Raw genomic sequence first — 19563 nt, forward strand, 5'->3', positions numbered from 1 at the left:
TACACTGCTAAATTAGGGACGGCTAGCGCAGATAGCCGTCGTGTAGCTTTGCGCGAAATTTAAAAACTAACAAACAAACATGTTGAAACTTATCGGATTTTTCGTAATATTCTGCTAATTATTTAATCATTGTATATTATGACATTGGTATGTTTTGTGCTGTTGTTTTTACCCAAAACGTATTAGAATCGGACGTATTATAATATGTAAACAACAAAAGAGAAAAAGAAAACTTTAAATGCAACAATTTCATAATAATACGGGCAGCCTAGAGTTAAAAAGTATAAACAGTTATTTAATTTGTTTTCATCATTATATATCATAAAATAGTATTTTTTAATTTGAAAATAATATACTGAACTTATTTATTCGAGATAATATGATTGGGAGCAGCCACTGATTGCGGCGTACTTGACAGAAATACCTTCGTGTAAACATTTTTGTTTGTTTATTACTAATTAATTTTAATTAGGGTATAAACCTTTTAAAATTATATTTCTAACTAAATAACTTTTATTTAGATTGTTTGTAGTAGAAAAGATTTATGGTATGCCTTATTACATGTATTAGTTAACTGGGTTTATAAAATCAGTTCTCTGTTGCTTTTATCTTGCCAACAGATACGCCTCTCCGAAACGACCAGTTCAAAAGAAAAAGAGGACGTCCCCCTTTGGCGGGAAAGTCGAGCTTAGTGAGCCTTACTTGTCCATTTTGTCGCCAGAAATACTCCAATCCCTACTCGTACAGCAAGCATGTCGCTGTAGTACACGCTGCCTACAGAGAAAAATTTTACTGCGATGTTTGCAACAAAGCTTTCATGTGGCCCAACAGCGTGGCAACTCACAAGAGGGTTGCTCACGGGATACAGCCCATGTCTCCAAGCGTAGAAAATTTCTTTTAGATAGATATGTATTTTATTATTAATTTTCATCAAGGGAAATGGGGTTATGTCCATTATTGATAAGCCTACTAGTACTTCAGTCTTGTATGCTAAGGTGAGGACTATCAGAAAAAAGGACCACAAAAACACACATATTTTGACATATTGTACGTAAAAGATTGGCTCACCAGCCCTACTTAGTAGTTACAAACTTATCTATGTTGTTATTTAGTGTGTGGTATGTAATATTGTATTTTGTATCCTGTTCTGTGTAACTGTATAAAGATGGGATATCGTAAATAACAAATTCATTAGGAAGTTTTATAGTGATTATGTGTATTAACTTGAATAACGTAATAAATATTTATCACTAATCACATTGGCTAGGAACAACTTATATGCAGTTGAACAATTTAATTTCTCTGTGTAAGTTGTCGTTAGAAGCTACTTAAAATCGTATTCTCTTCACCCAAGTTCGCGGTATGTTATAATAATCTATATTTGAAGTATTTATTTAACAGAACATTGTTACAGCTATAACTACCTCCTAAACATTACCACAAACTTTCTAAATCATTGTTCACTGGTTGTTGTAAAAGAAGATTTTTGAACCCGAAATCATATTCTTCATTATCTTTGTTGGGTCTCCTGTCAGTAAACTTCCCATGGAGTAAGGAAACAACTGGGTATGGTTAATCTGTTCGCAGCCATTTGTGTATGCTTTTCAGAGTAATTTAACCTTTTCTCTCTACCTGGCCAGGCTTGGCCTGGTGGTTAAAGCACTCGACTCGTAATCCGAGGGTCGCGGGTTCGAATCCCAGTCGCACCAAATATGCTCGCCCTTTCAGCCGTGGGGGCGTTATAAAGTGACGGTCAGTCCCACTATTGGTTGGTAAAAGAGTAGCCCAAGAGTTGGCGGTGGGTGGTGATGACTAGCTGCCTTCCCTCTAGTCTTACACTGCTAAATTATGGACGGTTAGCGCAGATAGCCCTTGAGTAGCTTTGCGCGAAATTCAAAATAAACAAACAAACAAATAATAAACGTAATCTGAGGGTCGCGGGTTCGAATCCCTGTCACACCAAACATACTCGTCGTTTCAGCTTTGGGGGCGTTATAATGTTACGGTCAGTCCCACTGTTCGTTGGTAAGAGTTGTCCAAGAGTTTGCTGTGAGTGGTGATGACTAGCTGCCCTCTCTCTAGTCTCACACTGCTAAAGTAGGGATAGCTAGCACAGATAGCCCTCGTGTAGCTTTGCGCGAAATTCAAAACAAAACAATCTCTCTACATGTCTTCCCAGTTTGCACATTTATTTTGTCTGATTAAAAAGCTCTATAAAAGTAATCTGCCAGACATAAATTACCAAAGAAAAAATAATTGTTTTACTTTGATGTAATTATATCAGGTCGCTGTGAAAATTTACGCTTTTATTTTATTGTGAAGAGAGTAAAATTTTTCGCCTCGGTGGCTCATCAGTGAGCTTAAGGGTTTATGGTACATAATTTCAGGTTTCGATCCTGTAGTGAGCAAATTGCCCATTGTGTTTAACAACAAGCAGACATAAAATATTTTCAAATGCTGTTTCGTTACAACTGTAATTTTAATTTTTCATATTTGTATAAATATTTATTTATAAAGGGTTGACGTTAGAATGGTCGCTCATCATCCTTGTGTTTTTGTAACCGTTGATTTTTGATGATTTTTATTTATGATCCAGTGAGATAGCCATAGCTAAACGGCATCAATTTGTAATGAAGGTTAGATTGTTCTTTGGTGGTGATCGATAAAAAGACGCTTTTGTTTGTCTGTTTCAGGAATTGTATGATATTGTGAATATAGCTGTTTGTACTTGGTTATTAAGAAGGAATTGAATTATCTTTCAGTTAGTAATATATGATTCTAGCTGCTAATATAACCTTAACCTGACCTACAGTGTAAGATCGGGCTATCTAGTTACCAAGTAACCGGTCTAGAATTTCAGGGTCAAAATATTTCACAAAATGAGCGAACAACTGCAAGTCCACTTAGAAACTCAGTAAATCTTCTCCTTCCCAAACTTTTTTATCACTATCATTTTGAGATAAAAACTAATGTATATGTATATAAAGAGACAGAAAAGAGAAAGAATCGTGATAACGAAAGACCGGCGAAAAGAAATTTGTTCTTCATCTAGAAGATATTCTTGTTTTAAACTGTTGGTTTGTTTGAAGCGAAGTGTACCAGTTGGAGGTTGTGTATGCACTGTGACAAATATTAGTAAAAAAAAGTTCCTAATATAATGCAGGTAAACTATAATTCAGTGCTAATTTGAAAACGCTTTTTTCCGGCCATTTGTTTATCTTGTTTGTGTGTTTTGTCGTTTAAAATCTTTTTGACATGTATTAGTCATGTGTTAATTGCTATGCAATCTGTTATTGTATTAATAACCTGAATTTCAAGTTTACCTTATTAACAGTGATCATTAAATTTAAAACAGCACATTAAAACTGAAATATTTTATCAGTCGAGTGGCTCAGACTAATATTTATTCATATAATTATTAAAGGTTGTGATTTAGAATATTCCTTATGCTAAGTGACAACTTATCTTCATAGTTATGTGAATCTGTGTGTTTAGTTAGAAATAACAGTAGAAAACGACTTGTCTAATATATTGCAGACTAATTAGTGAACATGTGAATGTACTTCTTACCGATTACTGTTCTTTTATTTATGTTTTACAAGTCTGTATTTGCTTTACCATATGTTCCATGCTAGTAAAGTGATCCTTATATTTAATATTTAGTATTATGTAGCTGGGATTACTTTAATCAGTATTTTAAGTTTGAACAGTGTGACATCAAGACGTAATTAATATTAACTTCTGGTCAGAGCTAGCTACCTACTTAGAACGAAACTAAAATATCAATCTGACATTAAGTATAGCTGTTTAAATACACCTTTTTTTTTAAATTCTTACCTATAAACATTAGAATGCATTGTTTTATTACAAATTCAGGTGAACATTACGTTTACCTGGAGGTGAGCTAGTCTGAAAATTCCTGAATGATTCACAAGTTATTACTGTGAATTAATGAGAATTACATATTAAGTAAATTGCACAGCGAAGACTTTATGAAGGTTTTCAGAACAAAGCCTTACTATTCTTGATTCTTGACCTGAAGATGATCTAGGAAGGTCGAAATGTTGTTCTCTCCTTTCCAATAAATGTGTTAATACCAATACCAGCTGTTCTGAGATACAAAGCCTTACTATATCGGTGTTTAAAGAAAAATATTAAGAACAGGAGTTGTGAAGAAGTCTAGTTGCATTATGTAAATGTCATGTAATCTTGAGAGAATAAGGGTATCAACACATAATTCAGTATATTGATATTTGAAAATGTATTGTGTATGTAAGAAATGTTTGTAAGATAGTTTTTAAAGGAAGCAAAATATGAAATATTTTAGAAGATATCTAACAGATATATAATGTCTATTTTAATAATTTACTTGTAGAAGTACAGAACTGATTCTTCAAGTATTTTAAACTATATATGTTTCTCTAACAACTTATGGATTCTTTTATTGATTTCTTCATGCCATACTTTCCACATTTTGTTTTTGCTTAAAACATCTTTCTAACTTGGTATAGCCCAGGAAGTCTTGGTAATGTATTCTCAAGACGGCTGGTATGGGTATTAGCACTTTAATTAAAATAAATTACAGAACAACATTAACCTGAAGATGACCTTAAAAGGTTGAAACGTTGTTTACTTCAAGTGGGTTTCTCGTCATCACGAATTATTGGTAATGTAGCGAACTTATTATAGCAACTTTAATTATTTCACTAAAATGCCTGCTTTATATAATGTTATGTTTAAGCGCAGAGAAGCACAAAGGACCATCTGAGCTGTGCCAACCATTAGGATCGAATCCACATTTTAGCGTTATGAGCCCATTCAAGCTTAGAGCCACCGGAAGGTGGAGGTTTAATATTTCATACAGTTAATTTTACGTCTTATAACAACATATTCACTACAACGCAGTTATTGTTCATTTAGCGATTTATGCTTGCTACAGAACAGTACTGTTTATGTCATGCCATCAAAAACTGCTTACAGTTTATGTCATTGACTTGAAAGAAGATACCAGTGTATGATTTAACTTAGTTTCCCAATAAATTACAATTTTATATTTGTTATTGTTCATTTGGCTAATAAAGTGCTTTATTGAAATTAATTATTATTCTAACGTTGTTTGAATTAGGTTTCTAACAACTGTATTACTGCATTTGTTTTCACGATCAACAGAAACTGTGTTTTTAAATGAATTGCCCTTCCCACATCATTTACAGGAAATATGTGCTTATTACATCGACATTTCGATCGTCCAATTGTGGTCGTTGTTTGACTGTTTCCTGCCAATGACACGAGTAGTTTCACTCATTTAAAACTTTGTTACTATTGACAAAGAGAAACCTAGAGTAAAAGCCAACACCTTCAGTGTTTCTTGTTTACTTTATACTCCAAGCAATTAAACGTGTGTCTGATAAAATAGATTTTAAACTTAGTGAGAATTAAGTTTACTTTGTTTCTAAAACAAATTACGAAGAAAAATGGATAACCATTGACTCTCTTTCTGTTGAATACGCTGTTTGGATCGTGATAACTTTTATTTGGCAGAGACTAGGAGAAAGTAATATGTTCTCATGAAGAACATACGTGTCAACTTTCACGTGCTTATGAACACAACATTAACATACATTATGTTCAGGTTTTATCTTATAAAGAATATTAATGGAAAATAAAACAACCACTTTTTGTTGGAAAATATTAATTAAACAGTCACTAAGGTTCTATTTCTTGTCATTAACTTGTAATAATTATATCGTAAGGTGGTAATTGAGTGGGCATTTTTTTGACTCACATTTAAGATTTGTAGTTTGTTTTTCTTTTGTTTTTTAGTTTCTAAATTTTGAAATTTTGGGTCTAAACACTCAGGATTATTTTGTTTTATTATTTATCTTTATTTTTTTACACAAAATATTTTACAATCTACGATTTGGAAGATGCTATTTCTTTCAAGTTTGTACTTTGCAACTAGTATATATTTTTTGCTTATGTACTGCATGTTCTGAACACATTTAGGATAAACTGCATTTGTGTATGTTTCATATTTTACATACGTGCATTTGATGTTGATATGTGTTCTGTATCATAGATGTATGCATGCATTACATTTTATATTGTATTTTATTGAATAAAGATTGCTTTTAAGAAAATTAAAGTATTTATATCTACGTATACATTTTGAAAACATGTCCTCGATACACGCATCATTTTTTTTTTAAATTAATGCAGACACTTTATATTTTTGTCCTCATTTATATAATCAGTTGTAATTGTACGTAAAAGCCTTTACCTTTTAATTTTGTTACAGCTGATCTATCTTTAACCCTATAGGTTGGAATAACAAATCCATTCGGAGATCAAGTAGACGTCCACTTAATTCTGGGCCATCAAATGTCCAGTGTCATACGTGCTTCAAGATCTTTAGTTCACAGGCTTCCTTAAGGACACATCTGTATTTTCAACACAGAAGTCACCGCTACTTTCCTTGCCCAGTTTGTGGGAAGGTTTTTACTCGGAACCATCATCTTAACTTTCACATGCAAAAGATCCACTAATGACACCAAATACTGTAGTCATATGTTACTTCTAGGAATTAAGACTTCTCTTATGAAAAGTAAAACTGAATTTAACTACTATCGTAGTTTGTATTCTTTAAAGATTGCAGTTAATAATTATCACTTATTTCTATGCAGCTAAACATTGAAGCGTAGGTGTTCACCCATGAAATCTTGTTTTATTGCGTTGAAATGTTAAAAAATATAGATATTAGATTTTACACGTGTTGTTTAAAAGAAAAAAAAAAGTGGAATTATAGATCAGAAATATTATTATCTTGCAGTGCGTAATAACTGCATATATATATATTTTTACAGCCTACATTTAGGAAGAAATATGTTCAGATCTGTTTTTGCTCATAACGTATTTGAAATGTCAAGAGATATTTGTCAACAGGCATACACGTTATATTCTAAAATATCTGGAAATTTGAAGAACTTCAATAAAATGCATTAATCAAACTCTGGATATACACTTTAAATACATGTCTTTCTTTTTATTTATTTATTTTTTTCTGGCTTACACAACACTTGTCCATCGGCACCTGAAAATATAGTGGTAATGTGTACGTCTACAATTCTACTGTAATGTTTCGATTCCAAACCTTAATCTTGTGGATGATGATAATTTTTGTCCAGTTTGTTTAATCTTTAATTGCGTGTTTTTACTTTTAAATGCATCGCCAGTAAAAAAGTGTTCAAAATAACTCAAATTGGGCTCATTTTGCTCTTCAAAATAGATCACAAACGAAGACATACGTTGTTATTGTATACCTTTTTGTACGAAATGTAATACAATTATTTCTTCGAAATGTTTTTGTAAAGTAATAAGCCCTCTGTGAGGAATAGCAAGCTCCCCCCCTTTGTTTGTAATAGAACTAATTAAACTATTATTCCTCGTTCAAAATGAACTTTGTTATATGATAAATGTGTCGAAACTAATTAGTATTTCAGTCAGTTCGTAAGCTCGCTTTATTTTACAGCGCCAAAAAGCACGTTTTTGTTATTATTATTTTATTGTTAGCTTAATACTCGTTACACTCAGCCCAACGTATTCAGGTAATATAATTTTAATTATTGTTGGCTTTTCAAGCTGTGTTACTGTAGCTAGAACACACTACTTAATAATATCTAATATGACTTGTGTAAAGAACGTGTGACTAACGTAGTTCTTGAGAAACCTGAATCATAAGACGCAATACGCATACAGCTATTGCAGACATGGCTAGTGAGCATACCAGCAGAATTCTATTTACGGTCGTCAAAATCACCTGACGCAGGGTTGGCGCCACGAGTAATGTGGTTTGGCACTACTGTGCAGATTTTATTGCAAGTGTTTACAGGTACATAAGAACCGGGTTTGTGTATGCCGTATGCGACAGATATTTGTGTTCACATGTCTAATTCTTGCGTATCTACGTAGGTTGCTTGTGCGTTACTTTTACCACCTAGTCAACTTTGCTATGTTTAGAAATAGCAGAATATTTCGATATTATACGTGGAGTTTATTTATGCCTGAATATGGTTTATGTGTAATTAAAAAGCTCGCATGTAGTATTGCGAACATTATAGGAAGAATGAATGAATACATCTCAATGAATTTGTGTTAAAGGTTTGTGCTATTAAAATAAAGGAAGTTATTAATTTAATATAGAAATATTTAATTGTTTATCATCAATATGATTACACGAAGTGGCATCATTTAATGTTGTTACATGAGTATACCAATTCATTATTGAAAACAAATTACAGTCTTTCAGAAAAAATATAATTAATTTACCTTGTGTGTAGCAAGTCTGTGTTTAATAAAAAGTAAAATCTGTCACAAAATGTACTCATTAGACCATTGTTTAGCTTACTCGAACTGTGAAATTTAAGGTTCACAGTCCAAACCTTCAAAAGCTAATTCTGTACTTTTGCGTCTGTGGGTGCGTTATAAATGTAACTGTGGCTACAACCGCTGCTAAAATCGATCATCGTTACGTGTCCATCTGGAGAGTATGTGCGCCTTTAGTTGTAATTTAATACAGTCTGTTATTACCTTTAATTGTACGCGTAGGGGGACTAAAAGAATCTAACTGTCATTATATATACAACAGCATTTTTCGAAAACGTCGTAGGGAAAGCCTGAAAATGAAAATTCACACAAACCTACGACGACAGAACTTACGTTCTTGTATACATTTTGTGAGGTCAGAAATTATCTCAACTGCCAATGTAACATTTTGTAAATTATTTTAAGTGTGTATTTAACATAAATTGTCTGGAACCCTTAACTTTCTGATTTGGATATTATTGAATATTTTTAGACTTACCATAATACCTGTAAATACCTGATAAATTAAAATAACTCCTTTTCTTTATAAAATCGTAGGAAACCCTAACACTAATGAGTGTATTAATAGTAATATTGACGGTGTTTTGTATGGAGTTTTTGTGGCTTCTACATTAAGTGAGAGAAAAAAAAAAAGGAATTCTTTGTTTGTTTGTACTTAAGCACAAAGCTGTACAAAGGCTATCTGTGCTCTGCCCACCACGGATATCGAAAACCGGTTTTAAGCGTTTTAAGTCCGCAGACATATCTGACAATAATGTATACATTTTCTATCAAACTTCAATAAACTTCAGGCATTTTTTTCTGATAATGATATGAACATATTCCTATCAAACTTCAATACATGATATCCACTGGCTTTGTATATCATTTACACCAAATGTATATTTTTGTTACAGTTAGCTTAAGAGTAAATGATACTGTTTTTTATTTAAAAGTTTTGTATATTTTATCACAGGCGTGTCTCAGTAGTTATAGTGCCAGTATGTGAATGGAAAATTGTAGGTTTGATTTCGTTACTTGCTGCTGAACACGTTTGACACTTAAAGTTGTGGATGCGTTATACAAATTATACAACTGTTAACCGGTTATTCTTGTTATGGTCAGTAGTAAATCGAGAACAGTTATGCTTGACCCTTGGGATCTTTTACTAAGTCATTTAGTTAATGTGTCGCATACGGTACTGTTTAGATTGATAAGGCGAAGCATTCTTTGAAAACATATATTTGTTTCGTTCACCATAAAGATTATGCTTTATAGCTAGCTCCTTTCCACCCAATTGCAACTACTGGACAGTCATAGCAAGTGAATTATGCAGCACATGGTTCCAAATTTAGGCCTTTTTGTTGGACTGTATAGCTAACTTAAACTGTGACTGCTATATACAAAAGAAAGAACTTACTAGCTGTAAACGATCAATCCACACGTTCTACCGTATTACGGTAGAACAAAATTAGACAATATAATAATGTACAAAACGAGTCTTTCTGTGGCGAGATAGATAATTATTAGTTAAATATCTGAGAGTACTATGAAACGTCAACATAGTGTTGTTTTTTGTGTCTTAAAAATTTTACACTGCGTAAACTTTGTTTCAGCTGCCACACTTTTATATTTCAGGCTTAGCTTCAAGCTTTTACTATGATACGTCTATCTTCGAACAATTTCCACCAGCCGATGGTGGTCATGACGGTTGGAGAGGCGTTGTGTGTGGAATTTGTCAACGGGCCTTTTCTACCAAGTTCAATTTACGACGTCATATGGTGGTACATGGTCAGAACCAACGTGTGTTACAGTCCCGCAGAGGCCGAGCTCCACGACCTCATTCGATGATGGCAGATGTGTGCCCTGTTTGCAACCGGGGTTTCAGCAAAAAAGGTAACCTAGAGAGACACATGCTACTCCATAGATCCCAAAGGACTGTGCATCAGTGTCCCCTGTGTCCTAGTAAACATTCTTGGCCAGGGAACCTCCAGACACATATGAGAGTGGCTCATGGTGTTCGTCCTCAAAGAAAGATTAGGTAAACATACAGTGTGTATAAACACTGTTGCCTCTACAACGCTTACCTCAGATATTTATGCGCGAGTAAGCTAGTAACATACGTTAGAGTGATTCACATTTTGCAGATTGTACCTCTTTCCAAGAACAAAATCCATTGTTAAACAAAATAAAACTTATTCCCAGATGTATTGGTTTTACGAGTTATTTCGGGCTCTTTTGTTGAAATAACGTGGAATGATCTTTGAAAATTCAAAACATAAATTAAGTATGAAACTTATATACGTGAAGAAAAAATTACATATAACTACTGAGCAGAAGGCATTCCTTGTGTGGTGTACTTTTATCTAGGATTACTCAGTGATTTAATGGAAAGAGATCTTGTGAATCAGACTCTTTGTGGAACAATAGTGATGTTTGAGTCTACTTGTTTTTTTGTTTTCTTTTTATATAGACGTAAAGGGCAAGATATGTTTTTATGGTGGAAGTTTAGATGTGAGCACCCAGTTATAAAACAGTACGAGGAGAAATAACTCAAGTCAGCTGTGAAACTTATGATAAAATATAGTTTCACAAAGAAAAACGAAAACATGATACTAGGATATTCAAGTGATACGATGTATTATTTGTTTTAGAAATTATATAGTTAATCTGATGATGTTTTAAGGGTGAATTTATAGTTTATGTAGTTTATCTTCTAATTAAAAACATTGTTCATCCCTGTATGTGTCTCTTCAATGTTAATTATGTTAATGAGAGAATCGTAAAATGTAGAACAAATTTTTTATTTAATTATTCTTAATACATATAAAGTGTTCAAATTATTTATGCAATCATATTTTTGTATATGTTTATTCATTCATCGTATGATATAATTTGATTATTTTGTAGGATTTTTTAAAATATTTTTCAAGAAGTGTAATCTTCTTAAAACCGAATCTTGACTTGATATATTGAAAAAGTGGCTTGAATCGTGGAAAGATCATATAATCTTTAGGCTGCATTGTAGAAAGTAAAACGTTGTCTTTCGTATCATATCTCTTGACGTGTCTTTTTCTAACAATACACACCATGAAATTCGGCACGTTTGTTTTTGTATCCCATAATTTGGTTTAGCAAAGGCTATAGTCAAAATAAGTTATTAGCAACATATATAGATACTTGCTGGTTATGGATGAAATAGGTGGGAAAGTTTTAGACGTTTGAATTTTAGTTACATGAAGTTTTTATGTATAAATGTTTTAAAAGGTTGACGTGCTTAACAAATGAATTGAAAGCTATCACTTCGTATTTTTTTACGAATAATACCAAATATTCTTTTTAACTGTTCTGATGGTGGTGGGATAATTCATTTTTGACTTACCATTTATAACTTAAATTGATTTAGGTTTAAGAATAATATTATGACATCGAGATTACATTGCTATTCGATATTATACAGTGAACCAACTATTACAAAATTGCTTTCACCAAAAGTGAAGGATTATAGTTTCAATTTTACCTTTAATGAAAATAAATCTGTAATATCATTTTTAAGTATTTACATGTAAAACTACTTTAAAAATACATCATATTATGCCTTCTGTAACATGTATTAATGATATGTTTCTTATGGAAAGTTTCGTGCGTTTTAGAGTAAATTCGTACTGGGCTATCTGCTCTTGTTCACCGCGCTGAATCGATTCTGGATTTTAGCGTTGTAAGTCCGTAAACTTACTGCCGTCCCAGCGGAGGATTATTTTGGCTTGCTTATTATTAAGCTCAAAGTTACAGAATAAGTTATGCATGCACTGGCCACCGCGGATATCGAAAACCGATATTTTTAGGTTTATAAGTCCTGATGCTTGCCGCCGAGCCATTTCATTGTGAAGCTGCTACAGAAGGATGACGTACCTTTCCAACGAAAAAAGCTATAATAGAGATAGGAAAATGTATCTCAGAACGGCTGTTATGGCTATTAACACTGTTATTGATAAGGAGAGAACAACGTTTCGACCTTCCTAGGTCATCTTCAGGTTAAGAGAATTTGAATGTGTCTGTTAATAGACACATGTCTTTGGGACGAGAGTATAAAGGGTACGGGATTGTAGGGGGCGCTGCAGGAGGATGTTAGGTTGTTAATTAGTATAGGTATAAAGGTGTTCCTTTATATTGGTTTCATTTTGGTTATAGTTCCCGTATAAGTAGGGCTTCTTTGATTTTGCATTTGTTTATATTTGTTTCCCTCCTTAATACCTGGATGTTTTCTTTGGTTATGTTGTGTTTATTTGATTTGCAAAAGAGATAGGAAAAGCTCCACTGTGCATTCGTTGGTATTATTTATAAAGATATATGCAAAACATTTCTATAATTTATTTTATTTGGTTGTCAGTTCATTAATTTTTGTTTAAAAACATTATTATGTAGTATTTTATTTGCTTTGATAAAGTATCTTCACATGACTAGCTACACCCAGTAAAGTACATCTAACTATTGAAGCTGCGGAATATTGCGGATAGTTCGTCATTTACACTATATACTCATGAACCAGTTTTTCTTATTAGGATTAACTAATATGCAACACATTATTACTTTGATAATTATTTTAGTCTGTTGGTGAAATTTCAAAATAATGTTTCAACAAAAAACAAAGTACGTTTTATTCACAACAATAACGGATATTTTATTAAAACGAACTTGCAGCTTTGTGCTCGTGGGTATTATGGAGGGTGATGTGGTTGGTTGTTTTTAACCAAGAGCACAATGTTGTTCTAGTAAAAGATTGCTATGTGTTTGTATAAAAAGTACAATTAATAAAAGTTAGAAGAGTATGAGCACTCAGTTCGTCCAGGTGCACACACAAAAATAAAAAAAATAGAGCTTTTAATACTTGACATAATAAGAAGCAGTACCATATCCTTGAGTGTTTGAGGTATAAGCTTAGTTGTTTTTTTTTAAAAAAAAGGTGTTAAAAAGCTCTGGTTTATGTCTCTTACTTGCACTGAGTTCTATTTTTTGGTAAAAATGTACCTTTTTCATAAAACAAAAAAGTGGTAGATTTGGTAACTAACTTATATAATTTGTGTTATTTAGTTCTTCTTGATAGTTCAGTTTTTGAAACACTCATTAGACATCATTCTAAATATGAAACACACATTAAACATCATTCTCAATATTAAGCACTTACACAGTAGACATTGCTCTCAACAAAAAGCACTTACACATTATACTTCACTCTCAATATGAAACACTTGCACATTAGACATCATTGTCTGTATGAAACATTTACACATTAGACATCACTCTCCACAACAATACAGGTAGTTAGGATGCTTGACTTACAATTTGAGTATCATGGGTTTGAATCACCATTTTCCCAAACATGGTTGCCCCTTTCAGTTATGGGGACAAAATAATGTTACAGTTAAGTGTGCTATTCATTAATAAAAGAGGGTGGTGATGATGACTGGCTGTCTTCCCTCTAATTTTTCACTCTTAAATTAGAGATGGCTAATGCATATAGCCATTGTATAATTTTGCACAAAATTCAAAACCAACTAACCATTTTACAATAAAATAGCCAAGGTTTAACATAAATTATGTGTTGAAAGACAACATTCAATGAAAATTTACAATCTATTTTAGTTATTAATAGCATAATAGATTAAGTTTTGAGAATTTGAAATAATAAGCATGTAAACTTGGTAAAAAAGAAGTGTATGCCACTTCACTCTCAAAATATGCCCAAAATACAAAGCATACTGTTCTAAACGATGTCATTTTCAGATGCTATAGCTACCACTCACATAATGATGTGAAGAAAAATATGTTTTCACATTGACAGTTACACTAATATTCATCATAATCTGACAACATGTAAAATAAATCTGTTTGATCTATGTCTATATAAGCAATTGTCATCATCAGAATTGAGTTTTTGTCACATTCACTCAATAGTCTACTGTCGGTGGCACAATTTCACATGTGAACTGTGTTTACTTGTATGTGCCATCTTTAAAAGTTAATGCATTGTCATATGGCCTTTGTTACACTGTTTTGGGCTTCTAAATTTCTCCTTAACATTGAAACATCACAGATGTGTTCTTTCAGAGTGGGTGTAGGCATGATAACAGCTTGCACCTGTCCATTTGATCTTTTTGGAGAGTGCATCTTTATAATTTAGTAACTACTTGTTATTATATTATAATGGAATATGATCATAAAGAAGAAAACAAAATTCTCATCCATTTCATCACTTTCTTTGGGCAAATTCTGGCATCCCACTTCTCCAAATGATGCTGTGTTCTTTTATTATTTCCAAATACTGACAAGAGTTGCACCTCTCCTTTGATAGGAGGACAATATTTGTATACTTTAGTGCATTGGAGGTTTAGGAATACTGAACACACACACACACACACACACAGATTTCCCTAGTCTGCCTTCACCACTGTATAAACATATTTACTTTCAATCTAACTGAAAGCGCACTTTGTATGTTGCTTTGTTAGTGTGTTTGCTTCTGCCTGTATGATCTCCGTGATCCTGTATTCTTGCATCTGAACAGATCTCCATCTTCCACCTTATATGAGTAACAATGTTATTTTGCTGTGTACATGGCCTCTGAGTTTTTATACATAATTTCACAGTATGTATCCTCCCCCTTCATATCCAGTAACCAAAAATTTGAGGAAAGCTTTCATATAGGAACATCAGAAAAGAGATTGACTACAGTATCGTGTACTTTGGTCTGGGCCTGCTATGAGAGAGAGGAGCCTGTAGTTTTTCTCTGCTATTCTATCCTTTCTTGTTCAGGACCTTTGATTGAGAGCTATAACAATTAGTGAAGAGGTGGGTTTCATCTTTGAATTACTATAAACAAGAAAAGATTCTTTTCACATAGAATAATAAAAAAAATACAAAAAAATACCTGTCATAATCAGGGGATTTTGTAGTCTGAACTTGTAGGGCAGGTTTTGCAGTTGTTAAGCCATAGGTAATTGATGTGTAGTTCTCCTGGACTTTTTCAACAACTTTGACAGCAGTGTTCATGGTGTTTGGCAATACATCTAATCTTGTAAGAGGCTTTCTTATGGAGTCCATGTGTGATATGGTTGACTTTGGTACATTGTATACAGTGAAAATAATGTATACATTATTAGATATTAATATATACTTGCAAAATATATCATCTAAATCTTGTCTCTTATTTTGAATGATGTTTTCTGATTCAGAGCTTTCGGTAACTTTGTATTGGAATTTTATTTGGTTATTATACTATGTATGGTTTAATGTATTTCTGACCAGTATATAAAACTTTCTTTTTCCTTGGGATAATTTTGTATGGACCTATATAGTGTTTTTTTTAAACTCAGGATAGTTTTGAATGGACCTGGATGCATTTTCTTTTTTTTAATAGTTTCATATGGACCTGAGTACAGTATTTTTTTTAAGTTAGTTTTGTGGGCCCAGTATCATTTTATTGGGATAGTTTCATATGAATGTAGGTACAGTGTGTTTTTCTTGATGAAGTTTAGTTAGCTATACTTTCTTAACACTGTATTGTATGTTGTCATATCCTGTGCCCACTGTACCATGCAAAATATCATAACCATTTAGTGTCTCTGTGATCTCATTATAGTTGTTAAAATATAGATCAGTTGCTTAATCTGGTGTCAGGGAAAAATCATCTGATGTAGTCGTATTCCTTTGTGCTTACTAATTTATTTGCTAGTTTCACAACATGGTAGCTGACAAAGTACACAGACAAGTTATTATAGCTATATCCTTCTTATTGTCTGACATGGCTTTAATTCCTTTGTCCAAGAAGAGGTGTTTATATGGTTAATAACCCTTTTGAAAATTACAAATACTACATCTTTTGACATATATTGAACTGTCTTCTCTTTTCCTCCACTTCTGATGAATCTGTGACTACAGTACGTAAGACATTCTAAAGAAGAAGCAGTGGTTTTACAATTTTGTACGGCACGTTTTCAACTTAAAGTTTTGTTTTTATATGAAGCTGTAGCCATGGGAATTCTAACACCTGATCTCTAACATCTTTAGCTGCTGTGCTTCCCTCCTTTCTATTTCTTGGAAGATCTGATAATATAAAAACCTCTCCTGCTTTTCATTTAAAAAAATGGAGTCATCTTTGAAGTGACTTCATAATTTTGACTGCAATCTCCATGAATTGTAATTTATTTGACACCTACTAAAACAAAATATCAATGTTTTCAACTGGAACATCATGCCTAACTTTATCCCAATTAATATCGTCAAATGAACAAAGGTTTCTGTGTTAACTCTTCAGTCGATGCATAGGGTTGATCTTCACTGTTGTAGTATTGATAGCTATATCTGCAACCAGTAAAAAAAATCAAAATAGAAAACCTATAACAATGTATTTATTCAACATTGCAGCTATACTTGGAGTAATAATATGAATTTATTGATATTTTGTTAATCAAGCCCGAATGTGGTGAAAAATGCATACATAAATAGCGGTAAAGCTAAAATAAACATAATTTGACTCATTGGTATTTAGTGTTTTACACCATTTTAATTTCAAAACAAATTAGACTTGTAGGCAGTACTTTGTGAAATTTGAGACATGGCTACTGAACCTGTGATATGGGCATTATATTTAAAATATATGTATTTTTCTCAGCAGAAGCACAACTTTGTACGAATAAAAGTTGTAAATAGGAATTGTACACACCTTTTTTTAAACAAGAAACAAATCTTAGGGGCACAAACACAATTAAACAAACCTGGCTTCTACTCTGTTATTTTTTTACTTACTGTATGTTACTGTTGTAACTTCCACGTCTAAAAGGACTATCTTGCCAAAGAAGTAATCAGTGTGTGAAAAAAAAAAAAAAGTTCATCTAATCTGTTCCACAACGTCAAAAGTAACGGTATAACCAGCATCTAAATTTCGTTTTCTTTGTAAATAATTCTTGATTTGTAACTGTTATTGGCTCAACGTTTCGACTTTAAGCCTTCATCAGGAGCTCTATTCACGAAGAGAAACAGTCTGAAAAGGTACAATTCAAAAGTAGAAGAATAAAACAACAAGATTTAACACTTTTATTTGTATAAGACATGAAGAATAATTTGTTGTGTAGCAAATAGTATAACACAGAAATTTATAACAGAACTAGTACGAAATTGGTCTGCGAAAAGTTCATACTCAATATGTAATAAGCTTACCCAGAAAATAATGATAATAAAAGATACAACTGCAATTTAATATGAATAAGTGATAAAGTACGAAGTTGGAAGCAGCCATATAAATCAACAACTTATATTCTAACTATTCCAAGATCCAACGATCGTGTATTTATTTATTTATTTATTATGTAGTTGATTCATAAATTCTGCTGCTTATTAGAGATAAATTTTTGTTTAATTTATTGTATTAACGTAATAATAGATATATGGAAGAACTGTATAATGTAGCTTATGTTGTATTTCCGAACATGAACACTGATTATAAACAAAATCGTCTTATGATTTATAAATTATAAAACACTTTCCTGATACTTACTCAACTGATTGCTAGCGGATTTTGAACATGAACAGTTTCTTTGTTGAATTTTGCGCGAAGCTATTCTCACCATTCACCATCAACTCGTGGATTACTATAATCAAATAGCGAGATTTGGCTGTGGCTCTTACAATGCATTCACAATTCCATGGTGCGGAACGCATTTTTTTTTTTTTTTTTTTTTTTTTTTTTTTGCGGTAGCAGGGCGCAAGGTATTAGCAATGAAAACGTATATTTAAACATGTTTAGTTGACTCACTTATAGTTGCTCTTACACCTTCAGGATACAACTTAATAAACTCAGTAACGCATGGACTCCCGTTTCTTAAGCACGTGATATTCAACGTAATATGCAAATAAAAAAGAAACGTGTGGTTTGACAGACGTACTGCCTTTATACCTCTCCCGAACGTACAGTGTAACATTGGGGAATGCGCCTCCAAAATGTGTGTGATCGCTTTCTGTTTATTTATATTATCGATGTAAAACATTAATTCAAACCATCTCAAATGTTACAAGGACACCTGTGTACCAGTTATATTAATCTATAGTTTCGAAACAGATATACAAAATAAAAAATAAAAGTGTTTAAAGACGTTATACCTATCTAATGTTGAATATTTTGAGTCATTTAGAACTGATAAGAGTCTGGTGTCTCCAGACTTCATGGACAAGTCGTACAAACCGTTTTATTTTAAGCAAGTACTTATAACACCAATATTTACCTACATAAGTGTGATATATGGAAAACATTTCGCATTTGGACTGTAATGTATGTCTTCTAGAAGCGGCGAATCACTGGAAGAAAGGGATATTGTGTATTCTGAGTGTATTACATATTCGTGTATAATGTAACAGTAAGATACCTGGCTACGCGAAAGAATTGTGTATTACGTAAGAGTTAAAATCATCTCGTAATTCTTAAAAGAAAGAGACGAAAAGGGGTTGATTTGATTGTTACAGTACTGTTATGTTTGAAATGAGTTGATAAGGCTTCAATAGCATATAAAAACTCAACACTAAGGGTATTCGATGAAGACAGAACCGTGATACATTGTATATATATATATATGTGTGTTGAAGGACATTATATGGATATTAGTTTTCGGTAATCCTAGAATTTTCTGTTCTTTCTACAGGATGTACAATCGCAAAGTATTAACAATTTACCAGTGCCTGACAATACCAACGAACTTAATAAACACGTTAGAGATACTACAGAATGATAATTACATCGAATTTGTATCACTTAATGAACGAAATACAACAAAAACCAAGCGTAGGAAACATATTTTGAGTCTCAATTTATAAAATTGCTTTAAAAAAATTATAAAGGAATTAAAAATGATTCCAAAAACATTAGCCACTTCTATTGCTAGTAAAATGAGTAATATGCTATGATAATTGTTATTGTAGTATAATAATATCTTCTCATTATATTTCAGTAGGTTAGAAGTCAATATTAAAAGATGACTTGATGTATGAACATAGGGACAGAGTTTTCTTCTAAATTTTATGAGCATCATTTAAGTCGGCTACAAGTTTGTGTTTATTGCATTATTTGCATGATGGTAGAGACTGCTGTATGTGTTGCATGGAAATAAATTTGTGTTTAGTTTTGGCTTGGGTACCTACCAAAACAACTAGTTT

At 32.5% G+C, this 19563-nt stretch overlaps 1 protein-coding gene and 1 long non-coding RNA gene across 3 annotated transcripts; one reads left to right on the forward strand and one right to left on the reverse strand.

Moving 5' to 3' along the window:
* Positions 1-11103, forward strand: LOC143258662 (uncharacterized). Of its 2 annotated transcripts, XM_076518008.1 has the most exons (4): positions 1-995; positions 6322-6604; positions 10000-10402; positions 10835-11103. In XM_076518008.1, exons 2-4 carry the CDS (start codon positions 6568-6570, stop codon positions 10911-10913), a joined length of 519 nt encoding a protein of 172 aa, XP_076374123.1. In that variant the 5' UTR covers positions 1-995; positions 6322-6567; the 3' UTR covers positions 10914-11103. The 2 variants fall into 2 exon arrangements, with proteins under 2 accessions (XP_076374123.1, XP_076374122.1); XM_076518007.1 differs by having other exon boundaries at positions 1-6604.
* A 5285-nt stretch (positions 11104-16388) lies between these two features.
* LOC143258663 (uncharacterized) lies at positions 16389-18118 on the reverse strand. The gene is made up of 3 exons (XR_013032450.1): positions 17915-18118; positions 17167-17401; positions 16389-16722 (listed from the first exon to the last, which is right to left on the reverse strand). It is a non-coding gene; the product is annotated as an uncharacterized LOC143258663 (long non-coding RNA).
* Positions 18119-19563: the final 1445 nt, after the last annotated feature.

This window comes from Tachypleus tridentatus, chromosome 8 (assembly GCF_004210375.1).
Source record: "Tachypleus tridentatus isolate NWPU-2018 chromosome 8, ASM421037v1, whole genome shotgun sequence".
NCBI lineage: Eukaryota > Metazoa > Arthropoda > Merostomata > Xiphosura > Limulidae > Tachypleus > Tachypleus tridentatus.

Excerpts from the sequence above, each read along its gene's own strand:
- LOC143258662 (XM_076518007.1), top strand. The coding sequence starts at position 6,568 with ATGTTACTTCTAGGAATTAAGACTTCTCTTATGAAAA. Across the intron at positions 6,605-9,999 it reads TAAGACTTCTCTTATGAAAA|GCTTAGCTTCAAGCTTTTAC; the intron begins GTAAAACTGAAT and ends TTTATATTTCAG. Across the intron at positions 10,403-10,834 it reads CGTCCTCAAAGAAAGATTAG|ACGTAAAGGGCAAGATATGT; the intron begins GTAAACATACAG and ends CTTTTTATATAG.